The following is a 12,182-nucleotide window of genomic DNA, read 5'->3' on the forward strand; positions in this document are numbered from 1 at the left end:
TGAAGTATGTTATTCTAGAAAATAACTTATTTAAAATACAAACTTATGCTTAGGTTGAAAATGACAAGTAACATTCACATTTTTTTTGTGTGCTTTTAGCAGCCTGGAAGCTTTTCTAGCTGGTCTGGTAGTTTCCTCATGGATGATAGCACGTCCAATACTCTAAACAGCCTCGAGGAGCACACTAGTGAGATTTATAGTATGGATGAAAATCAGACTATGGCTGCTCAGCAGAATTCACCCACAAAGTTCCTGGCCGTGGAGGCAAATGCTGTGCTGTCCTCTCTACAGACCATCCCAGAATTTGCAGAGACTCTAGAACTTATTGAATCTGTAAGTCTGAAATTGTGAGATTATCAAAAGCTCAATTTCAGTTACATAGTTTCATGTTTAGAAACTCAGTTGAATGGACACTGACCAGTTTTATGTTAAGCATTACTTTGTCTGACATGCTTAATTTCACTCTGATATTTTGCAGTGACTTCTGGAAAAAATATGTAAATCTTTCTCAAGATTTATGAACCTTGTATAGAATTTTAAAAAATTTAAAATTTAACAATTCATTCTTTGTTATACAAGTTATACAAATATGTTAGAGATAGTTGGGAACCAGAGAAAACTATAAGGAAGAAAATCTTCCATAAACCAAGAGTTAATAATTTAAGGTATTTCCTTTCAGGCTGTGTTCTATACATATAAAACATAGATATTCATATATTCTTAAAGCCAAAGATGCACTTATATATTATGCTTCTATATCCCCCCGCATTGTATCATGAGCATGTCCCTGTTTTATTAACAATTTTTTAAATTTGAATTTTAATGGTTTCATAGTATTCTATCATATGAATGTAACAAAATTTATTTACCCAATATACTATCATTGAACATTAGGTGGTGTCCAGTTTTTCAGTATTATGTAAAGCTTTGTGCAAAATTATGATTATGTCTTAGGTTAAATTGCATTTTTGGATCAAAGTGTATAACCATTTTGAAGATGTTCCCTACACAGTCCAAAATGATTATGTAGAAATTGATAGTGTTTTTCTGATGTGGAATAGAGTGTGAAATTTTATGAATTGTACTCTGATAATGTACGGTAACTTGTTCGTTTTATTTAAAATACTTTGACATTTTAAATTGCCCAGCTACTGAATTAGATGGAATATTATTTTGGGATATTCCAAATTAGAGTCATAGTAAAACTATAATCTGTTCCTCTCAAATGCTTTTGCTTAAAAAAAGATGAACAAGAAAAGAAAGGAAAGCCTATTTCTACTGAGAAAAATGAGTAGCTAATTAACTGGAAATTATCCCAAGTTCAGGATCAGATTTCACTAGGTTACAGCATTAACTCAAAGAATTTGATTTATTGCAGGATCCTGTAGCGTGGAGTGATGTCACCAGCTTTGATCTTACTGGTGCTACTGCTTCTCCTGTCAAGTCCACTCCAGTTAAACTGATGCGTATTCAGCACAACGAAGGCGCCATGGAATGTCAGTTTAACGTCAGCCTTGTACTTGAAGGGAAAAAAAACAGTTGCAGTGGTGCAGAAAGTGAGGCGGTTCCTTTAACATCCCCAAATGTGGCCAAGTTTAGTACTCCACCAACCATTCTCAGAAAGAAGAGAAGAACGCGCGTGGGTCAGTCTCCAGGCAGTGAACTTAGTGATGGCACATTCAATGATGGCAGTAATACAGCATTAAAACACACACCGGTGAAAACACTACCATTTTCTCCTTCACAGGTAGCAATGTTTCTGTTTATCTTTTCAAATGTTGATGAGCTAGATTAAATTACATCTTTAATATCCTTGCTAGTGGTTCGTTGCTTTGATATCATATAAAAATGGATAATGTACTTAAATGTAAGTATGAGCATGCTAAGGTAGGACACAATCACTATGTTTTTTGAAAATTGTGCCTTCTCCTCCTTCAGGGGGTGTCATTTACATAGATTGCAATGTGAATAGTGTGACCCCCAGCCAAGCCTCCAAAATTACAAAGCTCCTAGAGCAGTGGTTCTCAACCTTCCTAATGCCACGACCTTTTAAATACAGTTCCTCATGTTGTGGTGACCCCCAACCATAAAATTATTTTTGTTGCTACTTCATAACTGTAATTTTGCTACTGTTCTGAATCGTAATGTAAATATCTGATATGCAGGATGTATTTTCATTGTTACAAATTGAACATAATTAAAGCATAGTGATTAATCACAAAAACAGTATGTAATTATATATGTGTTTTCCGATGGTCTTAAGTGACCCCTGTGAAAGGGTCGTTCGACCCCCAAAGGGTCGCGACCCACAGGTTGAGAACCGCTGTCCTTGAGGAAGGTAAAACGGGCTTGGGCACACTAGTAATTTTTTGGTGGAGTGTAAATTCTAAGGTGGAAAGTGGCTGAGAAGGTGAGACAAGATTATAAAGACTTTATATTCAATGGCAAAGAGCTTGAAATTTACCCTATAATTGATGGGCATCGTTGCAGGGTTTTAAGAGGGTTTGACTGCTAATCTTAGGGTTAAGTATTTTGCAAATATTAGGATCCAGAATTGATAGAGCTAAAATTCATCCTGTATGGCAATTTCCACCTATTGGCTACAAAAATAAATTAGTACTTCACACTTGTATGTAAGTTAAGATCCAATGAGTAAAGTGTGTCATTTGGAAAATAGACTGTGTGATACCAGTTTTGGCAGCTCAGAAGTTCTGAGATGTATTGTAAATAGGTAAATTTGCCAGACAGCTGTATTTCTCATCAGCAAAGCTTTATTCTGAATTCAAAGTTTTCTCATAGAAAAAGACACTTAAGATCACTTATTAATAAACTAATAAAACTTTTTTTCAGTTACATTGTTGTACAAAACTGTTACATTTAACACAACAGCTATTTATGGTTTCTAGATTCCTATTTGATAATATCTTGTTTTAAAAGTTTTGTACTGGTTCTTAACTTTTGAATATTTGTTAAACAACTATTTCTTGAATGCCTATTATGTGCTAAACACTGTTCTAATTTCTGGGAAGGCAGTGATGAACAAAACAAAAATTCCTGCCCTCCTGGAGCTTAATTTTCCTGGAGTGGAATGTAAATGTGGTATTATAGGCAATCCTTTTCTAAGAAAAATTGGGAAACAATTTGAAAATTTTATCAGTTTAATAGAATTATGCAGGGATATTTATGTTCTAGAAATTGACTATAAACTCTCTTCTTTTTTTTAGTTTTTCAACACATGCTCTGGAAATGAACAAGTTAATATAGAGAATCCTTCATTTACATCAACCCCTATTTGTGGGCAGAAAGTTCTTATTACAACTCCTCTTCATAAGGAAGCAACCCCCAAAGATCAAAAGGAAAATGTAGGGTAAGTAGATCTATAATAATAAAAGCATAATATGCTAATTAGACGGACAGCCTAACGACCTTCTGGACGACCTTCCGGACGAAGCCAGGGCTGCGAGGGCCAAGCCCCTTGCACGAATTTTCGTGCTTTGGGCCTCTAGTATTAAATAATTATGTTAGAGAAAATTAGAAGATTAGATTTCAAGAATAGATTAACTTTTTATCCATTTATGCACATATCATAATCCCTATCCATATGGGACTTAGAATTGAAAAAAAAAAAATCATCACCTTACATTTATTCTTAGGAGACTGAAAACCAGCTAAATGCAGTGTAAAACTTTGAATTCAAGCAAAACAACATTTTTACTGTTTTTTTTTTTTCTACATTAGTTCTCTTTTCTATTTAAGATAATTGATTGGAATAAGAATTAGTTTAAGCAGGCATACTTTACAATTGTCCTGTAATCTATAATAATAAAAGCATAATATGCTAATTAGGCTGGACATCCTTCCAGATGAAGCCGTGGCACCGGGGGCTGAGGCAGAGGCGGTTAGGGGTGACCAGGCAGGCAGGTGAGCAGTTAGGGGCGATCAGGCAGGCAGGTGAGTGACTAGGGCAGGGGTGGGCAAACTTTTTGACTCTTAAACTGGACCGGAGGGCCGGAACAAAAGCATGGATGGAGTGTTTGTGTGAACTAATATAAATTCAGAGTAAACATCATTACATAAAAGGGTACGGTCTTTTTTTTTTTAGTTTTATTCATTTCAAACGGGCCGGATCCGGCCCGCGGGCCGTAGTTTGCCCACGGCTGGACTAGGGGCAATCAAGCAGGCAGGCAGGCAGAATGGTTAGGGGTGATTAGGCAGGCAGGCAGAGTGGTTAGGGGCGATCAGGCAGGAAGGCAGAGGCGTTTAGGAGCGATCAGGCAGACAGGCAAGCAGTTGGGGACAATGAGGCAGGCAGGCGAGTGGTTAGGGGTCATCAGGCAGGCAGGCAGAGTGGTTAGGGCTGATCAGGTAGACAGGCGAGTGGTTAGGAGCCAGCGGTCCTGGATTGTGAGAGGGTGCAGGCTGGGCTGAGGGACCCCCCTCCCCTGCACGAATTTTGTGCACCAGGCCTCTCGTGTTTAAATAAAGCATGTGTATATGCAAGATAAATTTAGTGTGTGCTTTTTGTCATGACTTTGCCTTCCTTAATTCCTATGAAGACAAATTTTGATTGTAATACAAATATCTAAATGATTGGATAGGTTTAGAACACCTACAATTAGAAGATCTATATTGGGTACCACACCAAGAACTCCTACTCCTTTTAAGAATGCCCTAGCTGCTCAGGAGAAAAAATATGGACCGCTAAAAATTGTGGTATGTATACTCTTTTTAAAGAATTTTCCTAATTTTAATAAAAACAAAGTTTTATTTTTATCCTTGGTTTTTAACATTTTTAAAAAATGCTGTTCACTGAAGCTGATAAAAATTTTATCATTTGACTTATAAGTTTGACTTTGTGTTAATCTTTCTTTTTTGACTTGTAAATAAACCTTTGCTTGGCTATTGTGAATTTTTACTTAATGCTATATCATCTAGAGAGAGCAAACCAAGTGTCAGCAGAGCTCTTTTCTGAACACTAAAACCAAGCTTTTCGTAGTTTCAGTAGTAGTTACCTGTAGTAGAATGAAATAATTTTAATATTTTAATATACATAAGCACTTTCCTAATAATATTTTTAAAACTGATCAGGATATCTCTTTAAGGCTCAGTTTTCTCTTCTGTTCAATGGAGTTGATAAAACGTACTCCAGATGGTTATTGGGAAGATAAAAGAGATAATAGAAATAAATCTGGTGGCGCTACGTTTTAAGTAATATGTGCTTAATTAGTTGCTTCTATTAAAATAATTTTAATAATAGTGTTAGCAACAGTAGTTCATGAATTGAGATGGGAAGTATTATCTGTGCTTTCACATATATATGTGAAAAAGTGCCACACTTCATTCAATGCTTGCAAGGTACAATATTGTTTTTGCCACAAAACTGGTTAGTTGATTAATTTATTCAACTTATGTATCAAAAGGAACTGGGAGAAAATTAAGCCACTAATGGGAGAAAAAGGAATTGGTATAAAAGACTTTTTAAAAACCCTTTAAAAAACAATTTAGTCGCAGCCACTTGCCTTCTTGGAAGAAGATATTCGGGAAGTTCTAAAAGAAGAAACTGGAACGGACATATTCCTCAAAGAGGAAGATGAACCTGTTTACAAAAGCTGCAAACAAGAGGTAATCTTTTGGTATCATTGTTAATAAAAGCCTTATCATAGCCAAGTGACTTTGCCATAAGTTTTTATTGTAAATTATTCATTCTAGCATACTGCTTCTGTGAAGAAAGTCAGAAAATCACTAGTTTTGGATAACTGGGAAAAAGAAGAACCAGGTCCTCAACTATTGACTGAAGACATTCCAGACACACAGGTTTGTAAAGATTTTTAAAAAAATAATGGTTGCTGTAAGTTCTAGTGCTTCTTGTTTCTTACTCATTGTGGTCTATTCATTAGAGAGTCATATAAAGTTTCCTTTAGTGTTAATCTGCTTAATTCAGAAAGAAGCATGTAACTGTAGAGAATATTTCTTTTTACTTCCTTGCTTTTTATATGTTTTTGTTTTGAGAGGAGTTGGGTCTCTTTTATGTATGATATCAAAAAGTGGTAGTTCTTAAAACTTTAAATCTCAGTATTTATCTTTGGTTTATTTCTGAAATATTTAATTTTACTACATTACTAGAAATTTTATCGGAGCCAAAAGCTTTCTTAGAGGAAGATTAACAAGGCTTCCAATACCCTTACTCAGTAGTCCCTCTATTTGTCACTATTTTTGAACTAGTTATTTTATTTTCCTCTTTTTTTTCTCTCTTAGTCAGAAAATATTTTTACAACATCTTTATTAATGATACCATTATTGGAAATACATGACAATAGGTGCAACTTGACTCCTGAAAAACAAGATATAAATTTAACCAACAAAACATATACACTTAATAAAAAGAAACCAAACCCTAACACTTCCAAAGTTGTCACATTGGAAAAGAATCTTCAGGTATGAATTTATAAATTTCTTTTAATGATTTTTGTTGTTGTTTATTCAGTTATCACTTTGGACTTACTGATCACAAATTATGCTTTTTCTTTTTAAATTTGACAGTGACTATAACAGTAACTAAACATTCATTATTATTTTGTCACTCAAACTAAACTTGGGTCTTTGAGGGACTCCTTTATCAGGCCACATATAAACTAAACTATTGGAATTGTAGTGAGAGACTTATCTGGTGATTTCCTGATCACTATTTCATTTTTTCCTTCATTTCCTTCCTTCCTTCCTTCCTTCCTTCCTTCCTTCCTTCCTTCCTTCCTTCCTCCCTCCCTCCCTCCCTCCACCCCCTCTTTCCCTCCCTCCCTCTCTCCCTTCCTCCCTCTCTCCTTTCCTTCCACATTGGTTAATAAAATTATATGGGTTTCAGGTGTATAATTCTATACTGCATCTTCTGTATTATATTGTATTGTGTGTTTACCACCCCAAGTCAAGTCTCCTTTCATCGCCATTTATACCTCTTTTACCCTCTTCTACTTCTATCCACCCCCTTTCCCTTTGGTGATCACCATAATGTTGTTGGTGTCTACGAGGTGTATGTGTGTGTGTTTTTTGTTGTTTTTTTTTTTTAACTTAATCCCTTCACCTTTTCACCCAGCCCTGCAACCCCTCTCCTGTCTGTTCTCTGTGTCTATGAGTTTGCTTCTATTTTGTTTGTTAGTTTATTTTATTCATTAGATTTCAACTGTGAGTGGAATCATATGGTACTTGTCTTTCTCTGACTGGCTTATTTCACTTAGCATAATACTCTTCAGGTCCATCCATGCAGTTGCAAAAGGTAAGATATCATTCTTTACAGCTGTACTACTGTATTCCATTGTGTAAATGTGCCACAGCTTTTTTATCCACTCGTCTACTGATGGACACTTGGGCTGCTTCCAAATCTTGGTCATTGTAAATAATGCTGCAATGAACATAGGGGTGTGTATTATTTCATTTTTAAACGAAAGATCTCTAAATTCACTTCTGGCATCTCTTTTCCTATAACACATAAATATAGCCCCAATTGCTACTTGAAAGGGTAAGTGGTTGGAATCAGTTGCAGCTTGATTTTGTTGGTATAATGGTTTCTGGTGAACTTTTTGGCTCAAAAGTTGTAAAACCATCTTTTTCCTGTTGCTATGCAGCCATTATGTAGTTCCAAATGGCTGGAATTTTTTACTATGTTACCTGAAGAATTCAAACCAGAGAATTTGAGAGTTCATTGAGGAGGAAGTTTTCTTTATACCACAATGACTGCAGCACCAGCATCCCTGACATTTAAGCATTCCTTGAAAACATCTTTGGCAATCAAGTATAGCCACCTCATCTCTGTCTTGAGCCACTGCTTTTCAAAGGGACTTGCAGCATATTCTCTTAATTGATTTAAGATAATTTGATTTCCAAGTGTTTAATACAAAGCTTTTCAGGAAAATTTATTACACAGCAGGTCATACCTGTAAAGTAATAGTCTTTATAATAAGGGCAGAAAACACAAGAAACAAACATAAACTTGACTTTGTGCTATGACTGTATTTCTTATTTTGCAAGACATAAAGCTTTTAAACTGCCTCCACAGGCGTGTAAACAATATAGACAGCCAAAGAAATGACCAAAAATATTTCAATATTTATTTTTAAAGCATAACATTATTTAAAAAGAATCACAATGTCATTATCCAAATATTTTTTATAACTACTTGTCAAATATCCAATCAATTAAAATAATTACCTTTTAAACGTGTAATTGTGAAGTAGTATGGATAATTGTTTTGGTAATTTTAACATTACTATTAATATTTCCTCTCTAGTCAAACTGTGAATGGGAAACAGTGGTTTATGGGAAGACAGAAGACCAACTCATTATGACTGAACAAGCAAGAAGATATTTGAGCACTTACACAGCCACTAGCAGCACTTCAAGAGCTCTCATACTGTAATTGTTATTAAAGCTGATGAAATGCCCCACTCCCTTAGTATAGCCTATACTAAATTAGGTTGCAATGAAATTTGTGTCAATTAATTGTTTTTAAGGTTTTAATACAGCCCTAAAACGGTTTGCATCTTTTTTCATACTAAGCAGGCAGAAAGCTAAGCCGCTTAAGGGGTAGGCAGTTTTGTAATTTATCTTTTAAGAGATGAGATTTTTAAAAATTGTTTTTAAAGAGCAAGATGGGAAAATCATATTAGACTGTTTATGGATATTCTAAAAGTAAATTCTCACATATTTTCTTCAGAAGATATATGTTGCTACTCTCTTAATGCTGCAGTTTTGTTACAGAGTATGTGTAATTTCTGAAATTAGTCTATGTATGGGAAGCATACATGGTTTTATGAAGTACTTTTGCCAACGTGCTGATTTACTTAGCCTACCATTTACAAAGAAACACAATGGAAAGGAAGTTGAAGGATAGAACGTTGCACTACTAAATTTTGGTATTTTTCAAAAACAATAAAATTAACTACAGTGTTAAATGTATTTATTTGAGCATAGTACTGAAAACAAAATGCATAGAAAAGGGGTTTTTTCTTTTGTAAAGAGTCAGTATTTTCTTCATAAGTCTCAGAAGATCTGAGAGTTTGTTGAATGTATTGTACAGTATATCGGAGCAGGAAAACTTTGTAAATTGGAAAGAAGTCTGTTTTTATAATTTATTTTCATTTTTAAAGCTTAAATGTAGATATTTATACCTATACAGAGTGTCTAGAAGCTAGTGTTGTTTCCTGTTGTTACAGCTTACATAAGAACAATTTTGACTTTTAAGTATGAAACAGTAGTAAGTTATAGCTGCAAAGAATACAATATCTATACTGTATGTCACATCTACCTAAGTATTGCACTATGCCCTTTAAATCATGTTGGTTACAAAGTAGTTCTAAAAATGTACTAAATAATAATTTAATATTTTCTTTTTAAATTATACGGGGAGGGTTCATATAAATTAATCTGGTAATTTGTATATGTGTTTGAAATTTTTGCATTTTGTTTAAAAAATAATATGGTACTTTGGTCCCTAAAAACAGTTTGCACTTAGAAGTTTGTTATATTTACTCTATGTTTCAGAAATAGAGAACATTATCTTTTATTTATAAAAATATTTTGTCCTTTTAAAAAATGTTTTGTGTTTCTCTACAGGTTACAACAGTTGCTTCAGTTGCCTGTTTTAGGTGTTTGCACTTATTTTATTTCTTCTTGAAAGAATGTCTTTATTTGCTTTTGTGTAGAGATTTTATGTAATATTTTTGAGGCATATAATAGTGTGCTGTCAACTTAAACACTGACAGGTAAATAGAATTGTACACTGTAGTTTTTTTATTTATAATTGACACACTCTCTCCCTCTCCACCCCTGAAGTATGCTGCTATGAGAGAAGGAAAGAGCGACCACCACTTGCACTGTTTGAAAAGAAAAAAAGCAAATGATGGCAGGTTCTCAAGTTAACTTAATGGAATCAACCATTACCAGGCAGATTCTTGCAAATACCAAAATACTATGCCTTAAGACAAAAACAGCTTAAGATTTTCTGAGATCTCTGTTAATAGAAATGGGAATACTAAGTATTTTAATGCCTAGCTCTTGAACAATAGACCTAATAGGGTTTAAGCTATTTAAATCCACTAGCTCATTGTTGCATATCAGATGTAGTGAGAAGTGAAGAAAATGTCTAGACTAAGATTATGCCTTGTTGATAACAAATAGATGGACCAATTGGAATCATCTTAGCATGTTTGTTAAGTATGTTGATTGCTTCCTAATTAGTGAACTTCTCACAGAAATTTCACTTTGTAAAACCAATGATTGTAGCAAAATCATACTGGATCATTTCAATTTTAGTTGCCTTGAACTAATAGCACATAATGGTTCATTTTTTTGTTTTCTGTTTTTTTATTATTATTTTTTAATTTATGTAGCCCTTGGATGTACATAGTATCCAATCACCAAAGTATAATATCTTTGGAGAGCTATATTTTTTAAAGCATAATTTTTCTTGAGCATTAAATTATTCCAAAGGTAGTATATTGCAAAGAAGCCTGGTATTATTGGATATAGTACTACTTGGGTTGGTATTGGTTGAATCCTTCAGTTAACTGCTTTGTTGCTTTTTGCAAGAACTTTTAAAATCTTAAGCATGTCAGGCATCTTAAGTCACCTTTATACTGTTGTGTTCATTTGAATTTCTTTCAGTATGTTATAAAAATGCCAGACATACATGTAGCAGCCATACTTGCATGGAAACTGGTACACATATATAATACTGTATTTCGTTGTAAGGTTTTCATATTAATACAGCAATTACCCTGACTAAATTGAGTTTCTTGATGTATGGGAAAACTTTCCATTGCGAGAGAATCTCGCTTACAGTGTTGACTATTAACATTAGAAATAAAGCATCTGTGTACAAGTTGACTTGGCATTGCTCATTTCACTTTGGTTTTGTGTGTTATGCTATTCATTGAACCTTAAGGACTCACTCCAACATTCTGTGCTTAGAGCTCTTTTCTCCTTTAGGACTCCCTTTATGGGTGATTTTATCTGTTAACACAACTCTTGAGCCTCTTTCTGAGCCTTATGTTAAACTGTCTTTAAATAGTTCCCCATGACACTCTGTCAGCACCTTAAATGCATCATGTCCTCTTTTTCTCAACTTGGACCTGCCCTGCCTTTGTTCTGCCCCCTTAGTCATGTGGCCTTCCGTTCGATCATCCAATAAGAAGTCTCCTGTCCTTCCCTCACCCCTCACATTGAAATCTGTTGTAAATTTTCAGCCTACATAAGACCACTGTTCTAGTTCCATTCCTTAATCTCTAATTGGATTATTTCACTTAATCGCTCTGCTCTCCATTCTACAGACACATCTGGGTGTCACCTGGGCAAGGTCAACTGGTCGCCCAGTCAGGTCTATGGATTACTACATTGCCTGGGTGAATTCATCCAGATTTTACCTTTAGCCTTTTAGGCTCAGAAATTTGATGGATTCACCCACCAGAAATGAGTTTACCTCTCGGTAGACTGCTTGTATTAAGTGTGAGACTGACACATGAAACCAGTGTGTAATGTAACTGCTGAGAGGACAAGGCAGATCTCTTCTTATATTCAGCATTAAAAACACATTTAGAAAGCAGATCTGTCACATTTCTCTTATTCAGAGACCTTCTATAGTTGTCTGATGCCTAAATAATTCTTCACTTCCTAATGTGGACTGGTGACTTGCGTCTTCCAAGAACATTAATGCGCATGCTCCCGTCTCCATGCCTGTGTGTGCAATGTTCTCTGCATCACTGCATTTGTCTCCTTAGCCTGTTAACATCTTACTCAACCTTCAGGGCACAGACCTGTGAATCGTTTCCTCATTATCTTAGTGCTTCCATAAAACTCCCACTAGACTTTGGTTTGAAAAGTAGGGATTTCTGTCTATAGCTCCTGTGTCTAGCAGGGTACTTAGAAAATCTCAGTAAGTATTAAATTGAAGAATTTTTAAAAATTAGTCATGACGTGGAGAATATTAGCCATACTTATTTTATGCAACAGATTATAAATAGCTTTGGTTTATTAGTTATCTGCATGACACCGGTTTTGCTTTATAGTCAGTAAACTATTTTGTTAAAAATCTTTTAGCTCATTTTATAATCATGTCATTTCCTGCTCAATTTATCCAGTTATAGAGTGATAGGATTGCCAGCCAATCAGAATTTTAACTGTAATATAACACAGAT

At 34.7% G+C, this 12,182-nt stretch overlaps 1 protein-coding gene across 3 annotated transcripts in view; it reads left to right on the forward strand.

Moving 5' to 3' along the window:
* Nucleotides 1-10,860, forward strand: part of MYBL1 (MYB proto-oncogene like 1) — a 32,477-nt gene extending 21,617 nt beyond the window's left edge. Inside the window, exons 9-16 of one of the 3 annotated variants that reach the window (XM_070392807.1) lie at nucleotides 100-333; nucleotides 1,379-1,747; nucleotides 3,225-3,367; nucleotides 4,599-4,713; nucleotides 5,506-5,622; nucleotides 5,710-5,814; nucleotides 6,256-6,435; nucleotides 8,279-10,860. In XM_070392807.1, the coding sequence (XP_070248908.1) occupies nucleotides 100-333; nucleotides 1,379-1,747; nucleotides 3,225-3,367; nucleotides 4,599-4,713; nucleotides 5,506-5,622; nucleotides 5,710-5,814; nucleotides 6,256-6,435; nucleotides 8,279-8,407 (1,392 nt within the window). In that variant the 3' untranslated portion in view covers nucleotides 8,408-10,860. The remainder of the gene's footprint in view (nucleotides 1-99; nucleotides 334-1,378; nucleotides 1,748-3,224; nucleotides 3,368-4,598; nucleotides 4,714-5,505; nucleotides 5,623-5,709; nucleotides 5,815-6,255; nucleotides 6,436-8,278) is intronic. The other 2 variants (XM_070392808.1, XM_070392809.1) reach the window with 2 other exon arrangements.
* Nucleotides 10,861-12,182: the final 1,322 nt, after the last annotated feature.

Source organism: Myotis yumanensis, unplaced genomic scaffold, assembly GCF_028538775.1.
Source record: "Myotis yumanensis isolate MYYU_CA2020_CCGP unplaced genomic scaffold, mMyoYum1.0.hap1 SCAF_15, whole genome shotgun sequence".
NCBI lineage: Eukaryota > Metazoa > Chordata > Mammalia > Chiroptera > Vespertilionidae > Myotis > Myotis yumanensis.